The 24,510-nt window shown below is 42.3% G+C and overlaps 1 protein-coding gene across 2 annotated transcripts in view; it reads right to left on the bottom strand.

The window, feature by feature from the left end:
- Positions 1–24,510, bottom strand: part of ANKRD55 (ankyrin repeat domain 55) — a 113,176-nt gene that overhangs the window by 14,667 nt on the left and 73,999 nt on the right. For both annotated transcript variants that reach the window (XM_070774659.1, XM_070774660.1), the window contains 2 exons: positions 14,876–15,060; positions 6,187–6,354 (listed from right to left, as the gene is read on the bottom strand). In XM_070774659.1, the coding sequence (XP_070630760.1) occupies positions 6,187–6,354; positions 14,876–15,060 (353 nt within the window). The remainder of the gene's footprint in view (positions 1–6,186; positions 6,355–14,875; positions 15,061–24,510) is intronic.

Genomic DNA, 24,510 nt, shown 5'->3' with positions numbered 1-24,510 from the left:
TTCTTAGTTAGATTTTGCTTGTTCCCTCAGGAACTATCCTTTCAAAATTTGTTTTTGCCAGGGGATCAAGTAAGCTGAAAATACCAAATACCTTCAGGGATTACTGTTTACTCACTTCTTAAGGCCAGTCAGTAGGAGCGCCAGCTTTAAGTCAAAGAAATAAAGGCCACATGTTGTGTTCAAGCTTTAGCTAGCAGCTGGGTGGAGGCTGCAGAGCTGGGGGAGGGGAGTCTGATTTTTTTCAGGTGTTCTCTGTAAAGGCTCCCTGGAGATAAGGGCAGAGCTCTGACATTATCCACCTCAGGAAGCCTGCCCATTTTACAGTTTGTGTGTTATTTGTTTCCTGTTGAGTTTTTACTAAATTTCCTATTGAAAAACACTTAAAATAAAACATACTAAAAGAAGCCAAGGAGAGAAGCTTTTGTCTGGGCTTGGGCTGCAGAACAGGAAGTGTGTATGCCAGAATTTGGGCGTGGCAGCAGAAAAAAAGTGAGCAATGTCCAATGGGCAGGCAAATTCTGCAGGGGAAAAAGATCTGCAGCTGTCCAGCTGGCTCTTCTTGTGTGGAGTTTCCCTGAGGCACTATGCTGTTTTTTTTTGCTTGGAAATTTCTGTATTATTCTCTTTTGAGGCCACAATTGATTAGTGCTTTCTGCGGTATGAGTTAATGATGAAACCGGACCTGTGTGCATGCCCTAAAAGCAATATTGCAACATTTCTCTTTGCAGTGAGATATTGTAACCTGTGGTTTGGAAAGTATCACTCCTCATTTTGGCCACATATAATGAAATTTTTTCTTTTTCCAGTAGGTCACACAGTGTATAATTGAATCTTTATTCCTGTGATGAATTTTTGTCTTCCTCCTTTCACCTTCCAAAAGGCTTTATGAAATATGAAACACAGATTCTGCACTCCTGACACTACCAGAGAGAGAACCCCAAATCTCTAGCATTCCTGCAAGTTTTCCCATATAGAATATGTCCCTGTGCTAACTAAATTAAGTAAATGCTAATGCTACTTTAGCATCTTCTACAATCAATTTCCTTTTCCTAGTAAGGTTGTGATTTTGGCCAGTGGGTCTCAAAGTGTGGTCCATTGAACCCTGGAGGTGAGGTCTCTGACAGGCCTCATGAAGTTAAAACCATATTCATAATAATATCAAGATGTTGTCTTTTTCACTGGACTGCTTTTTACACCAAGCATGCAAGAGAGCAAATGGGCAAAACAATGGGCTCCTTGGCACAAATCAAGGTAGTACTAACAATGCTGCTGCTGCTGTCACTTCAGTCGTGTCCGACTCTGTGAGACCCCAGAGACGGTAGCCCACCAGGCTCCGCCATCCCTGGGATTCTCCAGGCAAGAACACTGGAGTGGGTTGCCATTTCCTTCTCCAATGCATCAAAGTGAAAAGTGAAAGTGAAGTTGCTCAGTCGTGTCCGACTCTTTGAGACCACATGGACTGCAGCCTACCAGGCTCCTCGGCCCATGGGATTTGCCAGGCAAAAGTACTGGAGTGGGGTGCCATTGCCTTCTCCAGTAGTAACAATAGACTTTCATTAAAACAAAACTGCCACTTAATTTAATAATGCCCAGTAAAACTTACTCATTTTACTAAATATTGATTCTTGAGATGCTTTTTTTTTTTTCCTGGACAAAATAGAAAGTACTCATAAGCAATTCTGCTATATACTGGCATCACCGACTCAATGGACATGAGTCTGAGCAAACTCTGGGAGGTGGTGAACTACAGGGGAGCCTGGAGTGCTGCAGTGCATGGGTTCACAAAGAGCTGGACGTGACTGAGGGACTAAACAACAACTCTATACTAATACATGATGGATGTTGTGAGGTAAAATATTTGTGGAATTGTTTGAGCTGAACTAGATACTTTTTTCCCCCATGAACCATCATTTCAATGGCTTCTAGGCAAGCTATGGTTATTTGGAGTAGGGCATTTGATTTTTCAAAAATGAACAGAGTGAGTCTGTCATTTCAAGGTAAACAATTGACAGTAATTGTTGCCAATGACAAAAATCTAGCTTTCATGCAAAAATGAGAAATTTTGGAAAATTTGTATGCATACTTTGAGCTTGATAGCTTCCTGATACATAAAACCTTTTCTGATGAGATCAGTGGTGACATTAATAAATGTGATTTTTTTTCTAATGTTGTAAAATGAAATGTATTATTTAATGGAAGATCTTCATAACTAAGCAAACCAATGTTTTTCAAATGACCAATGCAAGATATAAAATCATGCATAGGTATAAGACACATTTAAGGTGCTAGAGAGATGAATGGATTTTAATGTAACAGAATTCAAAAAGTTCACGGATAAGGTGACAAAGTCCACACTGCAACTGATCTTTGGGAAACTATTAGATTGGTACAAAAATAATTGTGATTTCAGACCATAAATTTTAAGTCATTATAACTAGGCTCAAACCCATCATTATTAATCAAAATAACAACCATTAAAATCAACACATTTTTGCCAATGAGAAATAAGTTTGTTTATTCCTGTAGCATAAAAATCCATGCTTTGGGATTCTATGAACCGTTGGAAAGCATCTTCTGCCTCCTGCTGGCTGTGGAAGCATTTCCTCTAGGAAAAGTTGAGATGCTTGAAGTCGTAGTCGGTTGGCAAGAGGTCGGGTGTATACTGCAGATGAGGCTAAACTCTTGTAGCCCAATTCATTCAACTTTTGAAGCGGTGGTTGTGTGACATGTGGTTGGGCATTGTCATAGAGAAAAACTGGGCTCTTTCTGTTGATCAGTGTCGGCTGTAGGCATTGCCATTTTCAGTGAATCTCATTGATTTCCTGAGCGTACGTCTCAGATGTAATGGTTTTGTTGGGATTCAGAAAGCTGTCGTGGATCACTAGAGCAGCAGACCACCAAACAGTGACCATGACCCTTTTTTAGTGCATATTTGGGTTTGGGAAGCTGGGATTTCTTTGGAAGGAATGATGCTAAAGCTGAAACTCCAGTATTTTGGCCACCTCACGCGAAGAGTTGACTCATTGGAAAAGACTCTGATGCTGGGAGGGATTGGGGGCAAGAGGAGAAGGGGACGACAGAGGATGAGATGGCTGGATGGCATCACTGACTTGATGGACGTGAGTCTGAGTGAACTCCGGGAGTTGGTGATGGACAGGGAGGCCTGGCATGCTGCGATTCATGGGGTCGCAAAGAGTTGGACATGACTGAGTGACTGATCTGATCTTGGAGCTTCTTCTTGGTCCAACCACTGAGCTGGTCACCACTGGTTGTCATCTGAAATGCACTTTTCTTGCATGTCATAATCTGATCAAGAAATGGTTTCTTGTTGTTGCATAGAATAAAAGAAGATGACACTTCAAGATGACAATTTTTTTTTTTTAATTTCCTGTCAGCTCATGAGGCATCCAATTATTGAGCTTTTTCACCTTTCCAATTTGCTTCAAATGCCAAATAGCCGTAGAATGGTCAATATTGAATTCTTTGTGACCTCTCATGTAGTTGTAGGATCAGTTTTGATGATGGCTCTCAGTTGCTCATTGTCAACTTCTGATGGTCGACCACTGTGTTCCTTATCTTCAAGGCTCTCATCTCCTTTGCAAAACTTCTTGAACCGCCACTGCACTATACATTCATTAGCTGTTCCTAGCCCAAATGTGTTGTTGATGTTGCAAGTTGTTTCTGCTTCTTTGCAACCCATTTTTGACTTGAATAAAAAAATCATTCGAATTTGCTTTTTGTCTAACAACGTTTCTATAGTCAAAATAAATATAAAAGAAACAGCAAATAATAAGTCATTAGAAAAAAGACATAAAGTGAGAAATGCACATTAAAATGTTGTATAACATAACCACATTTATTTAAGAATGTATCCCAATATCAAATGGCAAAGTTCAACAGTGTAAAACTGCAATTACTTTTGTACCAACCTAATACTACTTGTCAAGTTTTGGTGTACTATCCGAGGAAAAGTATCCATAGTTATCTGAAAAGTCTATTGAAATACACCTCCCTTTTTTACCTATGTGTCTATGTGAGGCCAGATTATTTTCATACCCTTTAGTCAAAACAGTCATGTTGCAATAGATTGAATGCAGACGCAGATGTGGGAATCCCGCTGTATTCTACTAAACTTCTATAAAGTTATCAAGGAGACTTGAAGAGCAAAGTAAAATAAAGCTGCTCTTTTCATTACACTTTTTCTGGTTGGTTTTGAAGAATAGTTTATTTTTAAGTAAAAATATGGTATTAATCTTAACTTATAATGGATTATTATCACTTTAAATTACTAACTAAATATTTTATCAGAAGTGTCTCAGTTTTAGTTTCATGCCATAAATATTGATAGGTGTAACTCACATAAACAAAAGCTTTTTTGGGTCCTCCATAATTTTTGAGTATAAACGGGTCCTGAGAACAAGGAGTTGGAGAAATGCTGATTTAGGCAAAAGAGCAATTAGCATATTGCTTAAATGGATGTGGAAAGGGAGAAAACAGAAGAGATTAGAGTTCAGTAAATGTTAGGCTGATACATTCAGGCTTACTACTACCATTTTGCTCCACAGATTCAAGGACATATCATTGTTAGATAATGGTGTCAACTGAAAAAACATGCACAACATGAGAGTTGTGAGTCACTATTTATTTGGGGGAAAATGAGGATTATAGCCCAAGAGACATCATTTCTGATCACTCTGAGAAACTGCTCAGAGTGGTGAGCAGAGGTGGCTGGGAGGGTTTTGGTGAAGGGGAAGTACATGCAATCAAGCACATACTTTTTGCAGGAGCTTACTACCAGACCACCTGACCTGCCTCTTGAGAAACCTATACACAGGTCAGGAAGCAACAGTTAGAACTGGACATGGAACAACAGACTGGTTCCAAATAGGAAAAGGAATACATCAAGGCTGTATATTGTCACCCTGCTTATTTAACTTACATGCAGAGTATATCATGAGAAACTCTGGGCTGGAAGAAGCACAAGCTGGAATCAAGATTGCCAGGAGAAATATCAATAACCTCAGATATGCAGATGACACCACCCTTATGGTAGGAAGTGAAGAGGAACTAAAAAGCCTCTTGATGAAAGTGAAAGTGGAGAGTGAAAAAGTTGGCTTAAAGCTCAACATTCAGAAAACAAAGATCATGGCATCCGGTCCCACTACTTCATGGCAAATAGATGGGGAAACAGTGGAAAACTTTATTTTTTGGGGCTCCAAAATCACTGCAGATGGTGATTGCAGCCATGAAATTAAAAGACGCTTATTCCTTGGAAGGAAAGTTATGACCAACTTAGATAGCATAATAAAAAGCAGAGACATTACTTTGCCAACAAAGGTCTGTCTAGTCAAGGCTGTGGTTTTTCCAGTGGTCATGTATGGATGTGAGAGTTGGACTGTGAAGAAGGCCGAAGAATTGATGCTTTTGAACTGTGGTGTTGGAGAAGACTCTTGAGAGTCCCTTGGACTGCAAGGAGATCCAACCAGTCCATTCTGAAGGAGATCAGCCCTGGGATTTCTTTGGAAGGAATGATGCTGAAGCTGAAACTCCAGTACTTTGGCCACCTCATGCAAAGAGTTGACTCATTGGAAAAGACTCTGATGCTGGGAGGGATTGGGGGCAGGAGGAGAAGGGGACGACAGAGGATGAGATGGCTGGATGGCATCACCGACTCGATGGATGTGAGTTTGAGTGAACTCCGGGAGATGGTGATGGACAGGGAGGCCTGGCATGCTGTGATTCATGGGGTCGCAGAGAGTCAGACGTGACTGAGGAACTGAACTGAACTGCTAGTCATGAGGAACAGTTGTCACCATGAAAGATTTTTGTGCTTTTCTAGATACAAAGAGATGCAAGAATTGGGCTCATAAAATTGGTTCTTGAAAACATCTAACTATCTAGAGACCTGTTCTGTCAGTTATTCTAGAGCACAGACAGCTTCATTTCTGCTCTCCACCTTGAGCGCCTTTCAGTGGGGGGGGGGCTGTTGAAAGTCAGCAGCTGCAGCAGCACACTGTTTAATCCTTGTAGAGGTAGATGGCAAGTACCAATTTGTAGTTGGCAATGTCAAACACAATTATTAAGTTATAGATCGTTTTGTGCTGGTTTTGGCAGTTTAGACAATTGCATCCAATTTTATAAATCTTTGAGACGAAGAAAAAAATGAGTGCCTCCTGGTGCGCTCACCTGCTCTCTTGGGAGAGGAGCTTGACACAGTCCGTGTGGCCGCAGTACAGGGCATAGGCCAGGGGCGTGCTCTCATTGATGTCTCGCAGGTTGCTGTCCATTCCCAGCTCCAGCAGTGACTGCACACAGTCTGCTTTCCCTGCAGCTGCAGCCCAGTGCAGAGGTGTCCTGGGGGACCACAGGGGGACAGCACAAGTGTCTGAGTACATGAATGATACAGATGACCCAGCTGACAACAGCTCCTGCTCAAAGTTGGGTCCTGGCAGGACAGACTTGTTGCTACTTACAGTGTGGAAATGGTATGCACTAAATGGGGTTTCAGGGTGATGATGTATGTGTGCAGAGGCCTCTCCTCTAATTCTGATACTCTGCGGCCTTTCCCCTTCTTTGGTCTTTCTGCGAATTTCCTCAAAAAGGAAGTAGTGGGTCAAAGGATATGAACAATTTGAAGGCTCTTTATACATAGTGCCAGGATTGCCTTCCAAGAAAACTGACTCAATTTTTCCTCCTACCAGCTGCGTTCCTACTCCTTCCTAATATGAAGTGTTATCAACATCTTTAAAAATCTTTGCCAACTTGGTAGGCAAAATTAGTACTTCAGTGTTGTTTGAATCTGCATTTCTTTAAATAACATGAGGAAGAACCTTGGAAATACATTTTATTTGACATTTTAGTTTCTTCATTGAAATGAGCCTTAATGCCCTATGTCCATTTTCTATTAGGTTGTTAGCTTTTCTTACTAACTCATATAAGCTTTTAAAATATTTAAGGTATTGGGTTTTTTCTACTTAGGTTTATGAAAACATTTCCTCTAATTTGTTACTTAGCTTTTAATTTTTTTTAGTGGTTTTCCATAAAAATTTTAAGAAATTACCACATTTATTTACCTCTTCATTTTTTATTTGTTTCATGCTTTTATATTTTAGAAAGTTCTTCATTAGCCAGAAGGTAGATACATACTCACCAGTGTTTAAACTTTTGATAAGTGGCAAAACCATCATTTTCTTAAAAAAAAAAAAAAAAAGCCAGAGACTGGGAGAAAATATTTGCAAATTACACATCCAACAAAGAGAGTATGTAAAGTATTTAAAAACTGAACAATAAAAAAAATATATACAAATCGATTTAAAAAACTAGCAAAAGATTGAAGACTTTATCAAAGAAAGTGTGTAATTGGTAAACAAGCACATGAAAAGATGCTCAGTAACATTTTTCATTCAGAGAAATGCAAATTAAAACTACATGGGATACCACTACATACTTATTTAAATGGCTAAATTAAAAAAAAAAAGGCTTTCTATATGTGTATAACTGAGTCACTTTGCTGATAGCAGAGATGGACACAACATTGTAAATCAACTATACTTCAATGAAAAAAAAAAGTTAAAAAAAAACCAAAACCTGGCAATACATGTATGGATGAAGATTCAGGGCAACTGGAACTTTTATACATTTTTTAGAAGCAGCCACACCAGAAAATAGTTTGTCAATTCCTTCTAAAGTTAAGCATACTTACCATATGGCCAAGCAATCTCATGTCTATATCTATAGCTAGAGAAATGAAAACTGACATTTACACAAAAACTTGTACACAAATGTTTATAGCTGTACTGTTTGTAACCATCCAAAAGTATAAGCAACCCAATATTCTTCAATGGGTGGATAGACAAACCATAATTTATCCACAAAATGGAATACTACTCAGCAGTAAAAAGAATAGCCTACTGGTATATGGAACATAGATAAATCTCAAGTGCATTCTACCAGGTGAAATAAAGCAATCTCAAAAGATTACATATTGTATATTTCCATTTGCATGACATTCTGGGAAAGGCAAAACCCAAAAGAGAGAACTAATCCATGGCTGCCAGAGCTTGGAGATGGGGGAAGCCTTGACTATAGAAGGACAATCTGAGTTGGTGTTGGAATTGATGGCATTGTTTTGGATCTGCCTTGTGGTGATTGCATGAATCTATGTATGTGTTAAAATTCATAGAACTATACATCCAAAAAAAGCAAATTTACTGAATGTAAATAAATAGGAAACTAATATTTTATTCTAGATTTATTTGGATTTAAACAAAACTGCACATGTATCTGAATGTGTATTCTGATATGTGTGGTGAGGTGTGGAGCCAATCTGACCATTTTTCCAGTTACATAGCCAGCTTTTCTCAACACCATTTATTAATGCAGTGGGATCAAATTTTAAGATCCTGAACTGTATACATACTTTTCTACCTGTCCCCTTTCCTCCATATAAGGATATGGTTGACTTTATGCCCAACTTGAAGGGAGGGATATAGCAGGGTAGATAAGAGAAATAGTGTCTTCCTGTTTCCAAAAGCCAAGCCCAGAACTGAGAGCAGATGTGGAGCAAAACAGTTCCCCAGCTGTAGAAAGAACTATCAAGGCAAATGGGACAAGAAGGTGATAAGAGCATAAAGGACCATTGGACTCAAGAACAAAGGGGACCTGAACCTTGCTTCTTTGGCAGAGATGCTGGGAAGTAGGTGGTTGGGGATGTCTGTGTGGTGTGTCTGGACAGTGGGACCCTGGGAGGCTAAAGCGGGGAATGGTGATAGATGACATTCCTGTGAATGGGGTTTCCCATGAAGAGAAGGGCTATTCTTCCTGTCAGTCAGTCTGGGAGAGGATCAATCCTGGGGCAGGAAAAGAAGGCATGGGAGTCCTCTCCTTGGCTTCATTCTGGGGCTTGACCCCTGGCAGATGACCACCCCTGGAGAGCCAGGAAGTCTCTCAGACATGGAGGCAGTCTGTGGGTGAGACAGAGAAGGACTCAGTTGGGTCTATCTGTCTGAAGGGGCTCAGGACTTAGTACTGGGAGTGTAGCCATGTTCACTTTTCACTTTCATGCATTGGAGAAGGAAATGGCAACCCACTCCAGTGTTCTTGCCTGGAGAATCCCAGAAACAGAGGAGCCTGGTAGGAGGCCGTCTATGGGGTCGCACAAAGTCGGATATGACTGAAGCGACTCAGCAGCAGCAGCAGCAGCCATGTCCACAGTATGACCAGAGTCCCCATGGGTGACTGTGTCCTGTGTCAATCAAGCATCCTCCTCATGTTATGATATGGACAGCAATTTGAGGACACTTAATATAGGACCATGTATTTTTTCAACATTGTCATCAATTGCACTGCCTATTTGAGCTTGTACAAGATATGATTCATTCCATTCTATTTGAGAGGTCTCCAGACAATATTTATTATGAAACAAGATGAGGCACCAGCCATATTATACCCTCCTGATTAGAGAATATATTGCCAATGAATTCAATAGATGGAGGGTTGAACATCAATGCAGTCAGATTTATCAACACATGACAATTCTCTTTGGCACATTGTGAAATACTCCTTTATGACAATTGCTGAGTGACTGTACTAATGGTCCCATAACTTCATGGCAAATAGAAGGGGAAACAATTTAAACAGTGAAATACTTTATTTTGGGGGGGCTCCAAAATCACTGCAGATGGTGACTGCAGTCATGAAATTAAAAGATGCTTTCTCCTTGGAAGAAAAGCTATCACCAACCTAGACAGCATATTAAAAAGCAGAAACATTACTTTGCCAACAAAGGTCCATCTAGTCAAAGTTATGGTTTTTCCAGTAGTCATGTATGGATGTGAGAGCTGGACTATGAAGAAAGCTGAGCACTGAAGAATTGATGCTTTTGAACTGTGGTGTTGCAGAAGACTCTTGAGAGTTTCTTGGACTGCAAGGAAATCCAACCAGTCAATCCTAAAGGAAATCAGTCCTGAATATTCATTGGAAGGACTGATGCTGAAGCTGAAACTCCAATACTTTGGCTACCTGATGAGAAGTGATTCATTGGAAAAGTCCCTGTTGCTGGGAAAGATTGAAGGCAGGAGAAGGGGATGACAAAGGATGAGATGGTTGGATGGTATCATTGAGTCTATGGACAAGAGTTTGAGCAAGCTCTGGGAGGTGGTGATGGACAGGGAAGCCTGGCGTGCTGCAGTCCATGGTGTTGCAAAGAGTCGGACACGACTGAGTGACTGAACTGAACTGAAGAGTGACTATTAATTTCTCTTGAGGCAGGAGGTAGATGGTCCCCAGGGTAAAGTTTAGAGAGTCATTCCCTGTGGACAGAAACTACAAACTATCAATATCAGGACAGCCGAGAGAGGAGGCTGGGCCCTGCCCACACAGAAGATAAGAGCCCACATATTTCTCATTTTTTGAAGTCAGGAGACCTCCCAACTGCACATGCAAAGAAAGGCTTCTTGGAGGTCAAAACAGGAGTGATGCTGATGCCACCCACCCATAGACCTCTTTCATCTTGGCTAAGAGATGTGTGTGTACACATGGGAGGATCCTGAGATGTAACAGATATGAACTCTGAACCAGGCAAATTAAAATGATTGGCCAAGGAAACCTGGAGGAAATGCCCCATATAAGTAACGTGAACTGCCCTGAGGGTGCAATTCTTCCTCTGAGTCCGCCTGTGTGTCTATCCTCATATACTGTACTCTTTTTCCTCCTAATAAATACTTTACCTATTCCACTACTTTCTATCTTTGTGGGAATTATTGTTCTGCACGTTGAAGGGCCAGGGCCTTGTCCCTGATCTTTGGTCTAGTGGCTAGGATTCAGCTCTCTCACTACTGCAACGCAACCCAACCTCAATCTCTAGCCAGGAACTGAAGCCCTGCTTCAAGCGAGGCAGGCTGAGGCAACCTGAGATCATTCAGAACATCAGCATGGAAGAAGAGGTCCAGAAGGACTCAGGGAAAAAATTATTTTGCAGAAACAAGAGAAGCATAGATAATTTCTAACTAATACACATAAAGCCTTTGTGGGCAATATGTAGTATCTAGTTTCAAGTTATGTAAGCTGCAGTCCCTTTCTTATCTCTACGCTTCAGGATAGTCTTCAAACACAGCAGATTGGACTCAGTTATCACAGTAAGGAGCTGGAGAACCAGGGCCCATGATTCAGAAGAAATTCATCAGAGACAAGCAGTGGGCTGAGGAGGCAGTCTCTGAATGACAGGAGATGATAGGTACAAGAATGCAGTGTTGGTAAGGTGTCAGAAGCCAAGGAACCACTTATGGAAAATGCAAACATTCCCTAGATAATTCCCATAAGTATGTAGGGAGGAGAGTTTGATTAAAGACTCTCCTTCCTGAAGATAAATGACTTGGATGCTAAAGGAAAGCATGACTTCATAGACTGGTGAAATTTGGGCCCTTTAAGCTATACAAGCTATTTATGAGTTATGTGTTCTGTACCATCAATCTTAGGCTAGGACCAACATGTTTTAAAATGTCATAGATTTATGATGTGTTTTAATAATTTAGGAGGACTAGTTCCCTCATATTTTCCCTCATCCTCTTTTTTTTTTATTTTTTAAAATCATTGCCTTATTTTTCTTCCCTTTTCTCAAAAACTTTCTATCTGGAAAAAAAAGATGGGAAGTGAAGCCACAATTGTTGCAAATGCTTCAATACTTAAACCTATGAAAATTTTGAAAAATTCTCTACCGACACAAGCTTACAGTGTCAATGTGAAGGCAGAGCTATCCAGTGCAGGATGCAGAAACTGAAACAAAATGCAGAGCAGGCTGAGCTGAGCTCTGGAGCAGAAACTAGACCCGTCTTGAGATTTTACTTCACTTTGAACCCTTGTAGGGCCCCATCTTTTGCACTTTCTTACTCTCTTTGGATATACTTTCTTCCCTGAGACTGGGGGAACTAAATTTTCTCTCCTAAGCATGGGAGAAATATCAATAACCACAGATAAGCAGATAATACCACCCTTATGGCAGAAAGTGAAGAACTAAAGAGCCTCTTGATGAAAGTGAAAGAGGAGAGTGAAAAAGTTGGCTTAAAGCTCAACATTCAGAAAACAAAGATGATGGCATCCAGTCCCATCACTTCAGGGCAAATTGATAGGGAAACAGTGGAAACAATGGCTGACTTTATTTTTTTGGGCTCCAAAATCCCTGCAGATGGTGACTGCAGCCATGAAATTAAAAGACACTTACTCCTTGGAAGGAAAGTTATGACCAATTTAAACAGCGTATTAAAAAGCAGAGACATTACTTTGCCAACAAAGGTCCGTCTAGTCAAGGCTATGGTTTTTCAGTGGTCATGTATAGATGTGAAAGTTGGACTGTAAAGAAAGCTGAGCACTGAACAATTGATGCTTTTGAACTGTGGTGTTGGAGAAGACTCTTGAGAGTCCCTGGGACTGCAAGGAAATCCAACCAGTCCATCCTAAAGGAGATCAGTCCTGGGTGTTCATTGGAAGGACTGATGTTGAAGCTCAAACTCCAATACTTTGGCCACCTGATGCAAAGAGCCGACTCATTTGAAAAGACCCTGATGCTGGGAAAGATTGAGGGCAGGCGGAGAAGGGGACGACAGAGGATAAGATGGTTGGATGGCATCACCGACTCAATGGACATGAGTTTGAGTAAACTCTGGGAGTTGGCGATGGACAGGGAGGCTTGGTGTGCTGTGCTCCATGAGGTCACAAAGAGTCGGACATGACTGAGCAGCTAAACTGAACTGAACTGAAGCATGTGATAATTCAAGTGGGAAACACTGTATTAGAGCTGCTTCTAGAAGTATTTTGAAGTAGGCAAACTTTTTTCCAACCCTCTTTTCCTAAATGTGTTCTTTAAAAATGTATATATTTTTCTACTTTTATTTATTTGGCCACATGGCATGTATTCCTTGACCAAAGTTCAACCCACCACCCCCTGCATTGGAAACAAGGTATCCTAACCACTGGACCACCAGGCAAGTCCCCCTGCTGCTGCGGCTGCTGCTAAGTCGCTTCAGTCATGTCTGACTCTGTGCAACCCCATAGACGGCAGCCCACCAGGCTCCCCCATCCCTGGGATTCTCCAGGCAAGAACACTGGAGTGGGTTGCCATTTCCCCCTCTAATGCATGAAAGTGAAAAGTGACGTTGCTCAGTCGTGTCCAACTGTTAGCAACCTCATGGACTGCAGCCCACCAGGCTACTCCACCCATGGGATTTTCCAGGCAAGAGTACTGGAGTGGGGTGCCATTGCCTTACATGTGTTTTTTTCTTCTCTTTTTGGATCATTCACCTTTTCTCTTCATGTAACAAAATCCTTCTACTTTTGTACCTGCTCAAGTTCAATATCTACTCTTCAGAAAAGGTCTACTCTCAATGATTTATATATTAATTTTAATTAAAGTCATCCTGTTAACTGTCTCCAGCTTCTGAGACTTACATGGAACCCAAGATTTCTTTCTCCTGTGTGATAAGGGTTTCAGGTATCAGGAAGTAGTAGGAAGTGCTTCTTGGGGAATCTAAAATCATGGAAGTAGGTGGCTAAATTGCACTTCAATAGAAAAAGGTTTAAAAAAAACTATATATAAGGTACAAGCCTTATACTTGTTTTCAACAGTCTTATTTGTTTTTATATTATTCTTATATTTTCATTGAGTCTATGCCTAACTGAAGCAAAGGTTAGATAAGCATTGTAATTGAAAAATTCTAATAGTTGATTATGGATGAAGGGCCAGTAGGTGAAAAGCTCTACATTTAAAAGACAAGGGTACAAGTTTTCTTTGAGTTACACAAGGCTGTGATCCATGTGATCATTTTGGTTAGTTTTCTGTGATTGGGTTTTCATTTTGGAGGCCGTGGGATTGTTGTTCTCACTTCTTCTGTCAGCATATTAAAAAGCAAAGACATCACTTTGCCATCAAAGGTCTGTCTAGTCAAAACCTGTAGTCATGTATGGATGTGAGAGTTGGACCATCAAGAAGTCTGAGCATCAAAGAATTGATACTTTACAACTGTGGTGCTGGAAAAGACTCTTAAGAGTCCCTTGGACAGAAAGGAGATCAAACCAGACAATCCTAAAGGAAATTAACTCTGAATACTCAGTGGAAGGACTGATGCTGAGGCTGAAGCTCTAACACTTTGGCCACCAGATGCGAAGAGCCACCTCAGTGGAAAAGACCATGATGCTGGGAAAAATTGAGGGCAGGAAGAGAAGGGGACAACAGAGGATGAGATGGCTGAATAGCATCACCAACACAATGGACATAAATTTGAGAAAACTGTGGGAAATACTGAAGGACAGAGAAGCCTGGTGTGCTGAAGTCCATGGGTCGCAAAGAGCTGGACTCAGATTGAACGACAAGTTTTCACTTAGTTGCTAATTACCTCTTAGGCAAGTCTCTTCACCTTTCTGGACTCAGCTTCCTTATCTATGTAAATACATCTTTAATGACTAAAGAAAACCAAAACAGAACCCTGCTAAGGTCATGTCTAGTTCCGAACACAAAGCCTCTATTGTGCTCTTCTCTGGATAACAAGAGCTTGTTGATTTTATGACATAATCCAGGAATGAAGGAAAAAAATAAGACTTACTGTTAAGAACAAAAAGTGCATATAGCAGGAAGCTGATATACAGAAAGCCTTCTGAGAACAGTTAGCAAAAAGTGGAAAGTCTGACAATACAGTCACAGCGTTTCTCTTCATAACAATGGTTTTTCCTGTCCTGACTAATATAGAGCAGTTTTTATTGTCACAAGCCCAGGTATAAATATTAATATTACTGGCAGTAAGGACACAGTCATATAAGATAACTCCTTAAACATCTTCTTTGTTTTGAGATTAAAATTTGGAAAAGGTGACAGCGTGGCCACGGATACCTGTCGTCCACATCCAGAGCCTGCAGGTTGCACTCAGGGACTCTTGCCAGCTCATTGATGATGTCGCAGAAACCTGCTGCTGCGGCGATGTGCACGCATGTCTTACCACTCTCATCGTCGTAGTTGATTATGGATGGACCCTGGTGATGGCTCAGAATGATGGAACACAGAATTCTATTTCCACTCTGGAAAAACAGAGTCAAAAAAAGCTCATTATGTATGATCCAGTGCTCTTCCCTGTCTATGCAAATTAAGATAAAAATTCAAAGCAAAAAAAAAAAAAAATTCAAAACTAACACACACTAAAATAAAATGCATTTTATTAAACCCACCAACTTGTCTCAAGTCCCAGCAGGGGTTTTTGTCTCCTGTAAGAGCTAAGTTGTCTTCCATAATTAGTGAACTAAGGAGGACTTAAGGTATGTGGGTGCTTAGTCCGGTCTGACTCTTTGGATCCTATGGACTGTAGCCCACTAGGCTCCTCTGTCCATGGGATTCTCCAGGCAAGAATACTTGAGTGGGTTGCCATTTCCTCCTCCAGGGGGTCTTCCCCACCCAGGGATCGAACCAGTGTCTCCTGAGTCTCCTGCACTGGCAGGCAGATTCTTTACCATTGATCACCCAGGAAGTCCAGGGAGGAACGTCTACAAGCAATAAATGCTGCAGAGGGTGTGGAGAAAAGGGAACCCTCTTACACTGTTGGTGGGAATGCAAACTAGTACAGCCACTATGGAGAACAGTGTGGAGATTCCTTAAAAAACTGTAAATAGAACTGCCATACGACCCAGCAATCCCACTGCTGGGCATACACACCGAGGAAACCAGAATTGAAAGAGATACATGTACCCCAATGTTCATTGCAGCACTGTTTATAATAGCCAGGACATGGAGGCAACCTAGATGTCCATCAGCAGACAATGGATAAGAAAGCTGAGGTACATATACACAATGGAGTATTACTCAGCCATTAAAAAGAATACATTTGAATCAGTTCTAATGAGGTGGATGAAACTGGAGCCTATTATACAGAGTGAAGTAAGCCAGAAAGAAAAACACCAATACAGTATACTAATGCATATATATGGAATTTAGAAAGATGGTAACGACAACCCTGTATGTGAGACAGCAAAAGAGACACAGATGTATAGAACAGTATTTTGGACTCTGTGGGAGAGGGCGAGGGTGGGATGATTTGGGAGAATGGCATTGAAACATGTATATTATCATATGTGAAACAAATCACCAGTCCAGGTTCGATGCATGATACAGGATGGTTGGGGCTGGTGCACTGGGATGACCCAGAGGGATGGGATGGGGAGGGAGGTGGGAGGGGGGTTCAGGATGGGGAACACATGTACACCTGTGGCAGATTCATGTTGATGTATGGCAAAACCAATACAATATTGTAAAGTAATTAGCCTCCAATTAAAATAAATAAATTTATATTAAAAAAATAAATGTGTGTAATTGACTGACATCAGAGCTAGCATGATGGGTGGGCTACTTAGATAACTTCCTCATTAAATATATGCTTCTTGTATCCTGCTTACTATAGAGGTTGACCCCTGAGAAGCTGGCAGAATTAATTTTAATATTAACAAAATGACAATGATGAATACTGACTAGTGGCATAATGATGACCAAAATGATCTGGTAATAGTCAAATTGCTAGAAGTTGCATGTAATTTAATTGTCAAAAATCTTTTTTAAACAGAAGTGGGTCATAATTTAGTAGCTAATCAATAAAGAAATAAAACAAGTATGAAAAGGAAAGAGCTTCAGGAAACCATTTAAATCGGATCCCTCTTTCTGTGTAGATCTATAAGTTTTTATCTTATCTTTGGAATGAGATTGCTCTATAGTTTTTTTAGCAACTTGTCCCAACCTTAAAAATCACCAGCTCTTCCAGGAGAGTGTCCTGTATCTCTTTAGCTTGAATAAGCAAGTAAGTAAATATTGTGCATGTTATTTTTCACTGGACTGAAAAATACAAAAAAGCACTACGTAAGCGCTTCCCAGGTGGTTCTAGTGGTAAAGAAACTGCTTGCTGATTCAGGAGATGCAGGAGACTAAGATTCAATCCCTGGGTTGGGAAGATCCTGGGCACGGCAACCCACTCCAGTATTCTTGCCTGGAGAATCTTACGGACAAAGGAGCCTGGCAGGCCACGTAGTCCATGGGATCACAAAGAGTTGGACATGACTGAAGCAGCTTAGCATGCCTGCACTACATAAGCATTTGCAATTTAAGATAACAATAAATCCTCAAAGGCCAATAAAATAGTCATTCTGTCTCACACTGTGGAAAGTCTTATCTTTCAGTTTTCTACTGATATTTGAGTAAATATTATAATAATAATAATTCATCTGCATTTTCTCAATGAATCCACAGACACCCTGAATCTCTAGGCGGCAGGTCTTATGGGTAGAATGGAGGTTCCTAGGAAGCATGCTGCTGCTGCTGCTAGGTCGCTTCAGTCGTGTCCAACTCTGTGCTACCCCATAGACGGTAGCCCACCAGGCTCCGCAGTCTCTGGGATTCTCCAGGCAAGAAAATGGGTTGCCATTTCCTTCTCCAATACATGAAAGTGAAAAGTGAAAGTGAAGTTGCTCAGTCATGTCCCACTCTTCGCGACCGCATCGACTACAGCCTACCAAGCTCCTCCGTCCATGGGATTTTCCATGCAAGAGTAGTGGAGTGGGGTGCCATTGCCTTCTCCCCTAGGAGGCATGAGGAGCAGTTTAAAGAAATGGGAGAGGTAAGCTGTAGTTCTGGGGGCCAGGAGCCAGGTCACATGCCAGACTCAGGGTCCCTGGGCTGAAAGGGAGTACTGAACTTTTTAAAAGCTACAATTCTAATACACTCCAAATGCTGTTCAACAGCCATCTCATAATACATTTTCCAAGTATGTAACATTTATTTTGGCATTCTTCCCACTTGATTATTTGACCCCAGGGTTGTGTTTTAGAACCTCTGAGTCAGTTTGCACAATTCCGTGGAACAGAACCCATTCATTTTGGCTTTTCCTCTTCCTTTCCCTCCCCTCTCCCTGTTTGCACCAAGAACTCTCCGGATATCCTGTGACTCAGCATGGCTTCTCAGAGAACCACTACACAGTGAACCCTGGAGTGCTTGCCCCCTGTACTGGGGACAGCTGCTGCATGGACCAGTTCTGAAAGCTCTTGCAGGAACAAAGGCTGAGGGCAGCAAAACTCTCAACTTTGAGCCCCAGGAAGAGTGCTGAGTGGTTTTTAAATGCTATAACCATGGCCAGCTACATAATCTGTGGGGCCCAGGAAAAATGTGGAGCCCTCTGCTCACATGCCAGAGGAATGACGTGTTCCTTTCTTCTGTGGTATCTCTTTTGACCTGTCATGAAGATTTTTATTTGCTATTTAGTGTCACACTAGGTCCCTGGAGGAGGGCATGGCAGCTTACTCCTGGGTTGCCTGGAGAATCCCATGGACACAAGAGCCCGGTGGGCTACAGTCCTTAGGGTTGCAGAGTGGAACATTACTGAAGTGACTGAGCGGGCTCGCACTCACACTCCCTTGGGCTGGGCATCCTCCCCGTGAGTGCAAGCCCTCCCAGGTGCCCAGGGCTCTGGTTTGCCGTCGGGATCCTTTCTGAGTCTATCCCCAGAGCCCTGCCGGGGGGCTGAGGACACACCCATAACCTAGTCCCTGCCTGCCAACTTTAGCCTTCCCTCCGTCTCACCTTCCCCCTACATCCTCTTCTCCCTCTGTCCTTCCTTTGTCTCACAATGACTTTTAAATAATTTGGATCAATGAGTTCAGTTCCACGGCATGCCTGTCATCAAAAGGTTGCTACAGTGAACACATCTAAGCTTTCATGCCTGCTTTATCAGCTTTTCTAAGATTCTTTCACCTAATGTTACTTAAACATATTTTGAGGTGTCTGACATATGTATATTTAAGACAATCAAGAAGCCCCTCTCCCCTTTTAAGAAGCACTAGCCACTGGAGAAGTAAAATAGAAGCAAAAAAGAGTGTCCACCCAATGAATTGATTTTGTTTACAGTTTCCTGGAAGAGTAAAGGAATTCAGCTTGCCAAAGTGTTCTAAACAGCAAAACAGCCTGTCACGGGTTCTCCTTCTGTGTGGGATGGAGCGTCAAGCACAGACGGAAAAAACAGAACCCGGATCTTACATACTGTCTTCCTCCCTCCTTGCCTGACCCATGCAGGAGCCATTTTGGAAGCAGCCAGCTTAGATGCGGGGTAGGGGTGGGCTATAGTCTGGCACATCTGAGTGGGCCCCTTCTGACTTCCTGAGCAGACAGTCCCAGTCAGCATTTCCCTTGCGAGCTGGACTCTTACATGGCTTTTCTGGATAAGAGAAATTTCACCCGCTTACCCCTTTCCTCCCAAATGCCTTTGTCCTGAATCTTTCAGACAATTCCTTTGTCTCCAAATCCCACCCTCATTTACATCACCATTGTTTTTATAATAATATCCTCCCAAGAATAATGGTGATGGTGATGTTTACCGAGTGAATGTTCTGTGCCCAGCACAGCCTGTTCCTGCTTGTTTAATCCTGACAACAACTCCGTGGCACGAGTAGCATAAGATAGGTGCTCTTATCATCCTCATATTATAGAGGAGAAATTGGAGGCACAGAAGGATTCTGTCTGTCAGTGAGTTGCTCGGTCGTGTCTGACTCTCTGTGACCCCATGGACTGTAGCCTGCCAGGCTCCTCTGCCCATGGGATTTCCCAGTCTAGAGTACTGGAATGGGTTGCTGTTTCTTTCTCCAGGGCATCTTCCCAACCCAGGGATCGAACCCAGGTCTTCTGCATCACAGGCAGATTCATTGTCCAATGTCACAGCCATGAGGTGGCAAGGCTGGGATTGACTGCAGAGCCCTGACACTTCACTGTTATACTATTTTGTCTTCAGTTAAAGAAATGGTTTATTTATTTGATCCTGCATGTTCACATGGGAGGAATTAAAGTAAAAACTGCTGTTGGTATCAGCAGCATCAGTAGCAGTGAAGTGTGTCTTACCAGCTGAGACCTTCCCACATTTGGTGCTTTAAAAGCCTCGCCTAGGACGGTTGCCATGGTGCATCCTCATAAGAATTTGAGAGAGCCCTAGAGGGGTCCCTAGGGCTTCCCTGGTGGCTCAGTGGTAAAGAATCTGCCTGCAATACAGGAGAAGCAGGAGACACGGGTTTGATCCCTGGGTCAAGAAGATTCCCTGGAGAAGGGCATGGCAACCCACTCCAGTATTTTTGCCTGGGAAATCTCATGAACAGAGGAGCCTGGCAGGTTATAGTCCATGGGGTTTCGGAAGAGTTGGACACGACTGAACAACTAAACAACAACAACAAAGAGAGGTCCCTAGTTTATGAATAGAGGCCCCGGCTCAGTGGTCTCCTGCCAACAACATTCTCTTCTTCGCAAACTGAGCTGAACCTCCATCAGGTGGAATCTCCAGGCCTGGGAAGCCTCAGTCACAGACACCAGAAAGCACCAGGAGAGAAGAAATGGGTGTTGCCCACAACGGGCCCTAGGAAAATTGGAGAGTGAGTTTCCATTTGGTGGGAATATTTTTCAACAGGGTAAGAATATTGTATAGATCTTATTATGGAGCTCTAGGATTCTGCATTCGGAGAAGGCAATGGAACCCCACTCCAGTACTCTTGCCTGGAAAATTCCATGGATGGAGGAGCCTGGAAGGCTGCAGCCCATGGGGTTGCTGAGGGTCGGACACAACTGAGCGACTTCACTTTCACTTTTCACTTTCATGCATTGGAGAAGGAAATGGCAACCCACTCCAGTGTTCTTGCCTGGAGAATCCCAGGGATGGGGGAGCCTGGTGGGCTGCCGTCTATGGGGTCGCACAGAGTCGGACACGACTGAAGTGACTTAGCAGCGGTAGCAGCAGCAGGATTCTGCATTGGGTGGCCAAATGAGATTGTGGGTTTCTTTTTCTTTTATTGTGTTGTTTTTGTCTGTGGGTAATCCATGAAATTGCCTCCATGTAACCTAAAGGCTGCCGGGAACCACTGAGTCCTAGTCATTTTCTCTTTACACCTCATGAAGGAGAAGAATTCATAAGAAGCCTTGCCAAGAAGAAAGTTAGATTAACGTACAGGAATTTTGTTATCAGAGACTGATAAAAAACAAGATTTCAATATACTTATTGTAGACCCTTTTTATTCTAGTGACTTCCCGAGAAATCTTAGTGCAAGATTTAGGATTAGTTGTTTATTTGTTAACGTGTTGGGGAAATTAGTTCTACGGTGGGTTCTTCAGGAAGGGAACCCCGATCTCTGTCCTTCTCTTGGAAGTTGGAGTCTGTTTGTCACATGACAGTGACTGCACAAAGGAGAGGAAAGGGTTTTAGGTCATGTGGCCCTTTTAAAGGGCTAGGTGGTTTTGTGCTGTGAGAAGAACGCTGGCCCTTAAGTTCATCTGGAGCCAAAATGTGTTAGACTGGAATGGAGCTGGAGGGGAAAACCTACTAGCTTGTGAACCAATAGACTGTGAACACATGAGAGTTGAGGGTTTGTGGCTGACTAGAAGGGAAGTGAAGTGAAAGTCGCTTAGTTGTGTCCAACTCTTTGCAACCCCCATGGACTACACAGTCCATGGAATTTTCTAGGTCAGAATACTGAAGTGGGTAGACTTTCCCTTCTCCAGGGGATCTTCCCAACCCAGGGTTCAAACCCAGGTCTACCACATTGCAGGCAGAATCTTTACCAGCTGAGCCACAAAAGAAGCCCAAGAATACTGGAGTGGGTAGCCTATCCCTTCTCCAGCAGATCTTCCCGACCCAGGAATTGAACTGAGGTCTCCTGCATTGCAGGTGGATTCTTTACCAACTGAGCTATCAGAGAAGCCTGACTAGAAGAGAAAGGTGCCCAATATCGTAGCTTGGAGTCAGGACCCTCTTCATAGTTAGCCCATTTGGACCCAGGCTTTCTGCTTGGCCTGATACCAGAGTCTTCTGTATCCCAAAACTTGGGGCTGACCCCCCTGGAGGGCTACTGTAAGATAGAAATGGTGGGGGAGAGGCAATGAGGAACTGTGACCCTCAGCTGCTGAACTACATCATTTCACAGGTGTTCTAATGATTAATATGGAAAACACCCCCACGAAACCTCCTTCCTTGCTGTGGTCATGTGTAGAAACACTGTCTTTCTGCTGAAATGGAGCCTAATAAAGAGTAACTTGTAATAAATATTGGCTGAACATAGCATAAATAAATAAATAAAACAAGCCTTACAAACTATGGGCAAAGCCAAACTAGAATTACACCCGTTCTTTTCTTAGCTTTCCTCTCTTTTTCTCACTGTCTCCCACCTTTCACTATCTTTTCACTTCTTTCTTTACTTGTGTTTACTCCTAGGTGAGTTCCTATTTTTCGGCTGTCTACCCATCTCCTTCCCTCTCTGCAGCCAAGCCCTGGGGAGCTGACACATGCAGGTCACTTTAATTTAGGCTATCCTTTAAGATAATTCCATCTTTGCTTCCAAGGTACTGGGAGTTGATTTAGTAAATTTGACTTTCTCTTTGATTATTCTGGGCTTATGTCCTTTAATCAAGCACTGGGAGTTGTGTGGTCTGGGCACCTGTGGGTGTAGGCTGAGCCTGGACAATGGTAACCTCCCTGTGCACTGGTTTTCCACGTGTGAACAGAGGGGTTGCATTAAATGACTTTGTGTGGTCCCTCCCAGCTCTAAGGTTCTTTCATCTATGGTCTGGATCCACTGGCCTATGACATTTATAATTATCCTTTGGCACTCTGAATATATTTAAAGTATATTTATAGAATTTTGACACAATTCAAACAGTGATCACATATCTTGGCCACCACAGGAAGGAGGAGAATTTCATGCTGGACCAAATCAGTCTCAGACACTGGTGGCTTCATGGTTACATTCCAGAGCTCCAGGGGTGTGTGTATAATTTCCTTAATCACATACTGAATGAACAAACATGAAATAGTTGCTTTACATTAGGGCAGTTCTTTTCTTTCTACCCACCCCTGAAAAGTGCACTGCAAGAAGAGTACCTACTGAGGAAGCTTCTAAATACATTAGCTAGGATTAGGAGGAAGGAGCTAGAGGTGAGATTTGAGGGGCAGTAGATACTTGGCCCTCTCGCTGACCTGTCATCATAGTTATCCTAGATTACATATCATTAGGAAAAACTCCTTGATACTAAGGCAATGCATTCCTGGAGGTCTCGATTAAGCTGAAAATGGTATATCACAGAAAGAACCCAATAAAGCACTAATTCCAATTCCAGTGGCTTTCAATGGATAAGCTTGTTGAACTGAATTCAGTGAAAACTTTTTTGGTATTCACAAAGATTCACAAAGGTCTGTTTTGGGTCTTGAGAGACATCTGGATGAGTAAGGCATGTTTACTTAAGCATGTGGTCTAGAAGAGGAGATGTAGGCAACCCACTGATAGTAACACCAGCAATAGAAGGAAGGAAGTACTAGACAGAGGGGAAAATTCTAAAAGGGAGTTCAGCAACGAGGGTAAACTTAGTTGAGCCTTGAGAAATAAGGAGGAACAAGTATAAATTCTGCAGTTAGAAGGGATCAGACAGGGAAGGCAAGAAGAAAAAAGTATTGGGACTTTCTTGATGGTCCAGTGGTTAAGAATCTGCCTTCTAATGCAGGGGATTCGGGTTTAATCCCTGACTGAGGAACTAAGATCCCACATGTGGTGGGGCAAATTAACCTTTGAGCCTCAACTGCTGAGCCAGAACACCATAAAGAAAGATTCTGCATACCACAGCTAAGACCTGATACGGCCAAATAAATCAATAAGATTACTGTTAAGTATATACCATTTAAAGTAGAAAGAAATGTTTCACCAAAGGGGAAGAGGATGACCAAGTCCGGAAGGTTGGATGAATCTTTCTCATGTATTGAGGGGATTATCAATATTCTAGTATGATTGGATTAATGTCTATACAGATTGAAGAGGAAAGGCAGGGAGTAGGGTGGGGTGGGGAGTGGTTGTTCACAGCAGTCAGTGGAAATCAAAGAGTTTGCTCTTTACCAAAAAACAGCACTTGCTGCAGGTTTTTAAGCCAAGAACCAAGGGTGACCATAATTGTTTTGGTGCGGTAACGGTTATGTGAGTACATTCCTTTGTGATTTGTAGAAAGAGCACCTGGCGGTAATGTGAGAATAGAGTAGAGAAAGAAAGCGCTGAAGTAGAAATACAGAGACTGAAACTGTTCCCGTGAGAGATAGGGGAGGCTTGACCTAAGGCAGTGATGGTGGGTGTACTTCATCATCTCCATTTGTTCTTCCTGGTCAACTCCCTTTTTTCAACCTGCTCTCAGCATGTATGAGTTGCATTAAATGGGCTCCTTGGCCCTTTGGCTTCTAGTTGGGATTGTCCAGTGAGTGGCACTGACAGGAGATGGACAGAGGAGGAACTAGTGACTGGGGCATTTATCATCCAGTTCTCTCCCTGCTAGATCACAAGTTGATTATTCCATCCAGGGCTACAGTTTCTGTCCTGGGCCCTCTCCTACAACTACAACTTTTGCTGTGTCTTAGTAACCTCTCCCTTCCAGGCTCTGTTAGGCCTAGATTCCCTAATGGCAACCTGTGGTTGTGTGTAAATAGCCTTTTTATGAAT

This window comes from Bos indicus, chromosome 20 (assembly GCF_029378745.1).
Source record: "Bos indicus isolate NIAB-ARS_2022 breed Sahiwal x Tharparkar chromosome 20, NIAB-ARS_B.indTharparkar_mat_pri_1.0, whole genome shotgun sequence".
NCBI lineage: Eukaryota > Metazoa > Chordata > Mammalia > Artiodactyla > Bovidae > Bos > Bos indicus.
The sequence above is the reverse complement of the archived record's forward strand: the minus strand, read 5'-3'. Positions and strand labels throughout refer to the sequence as shown.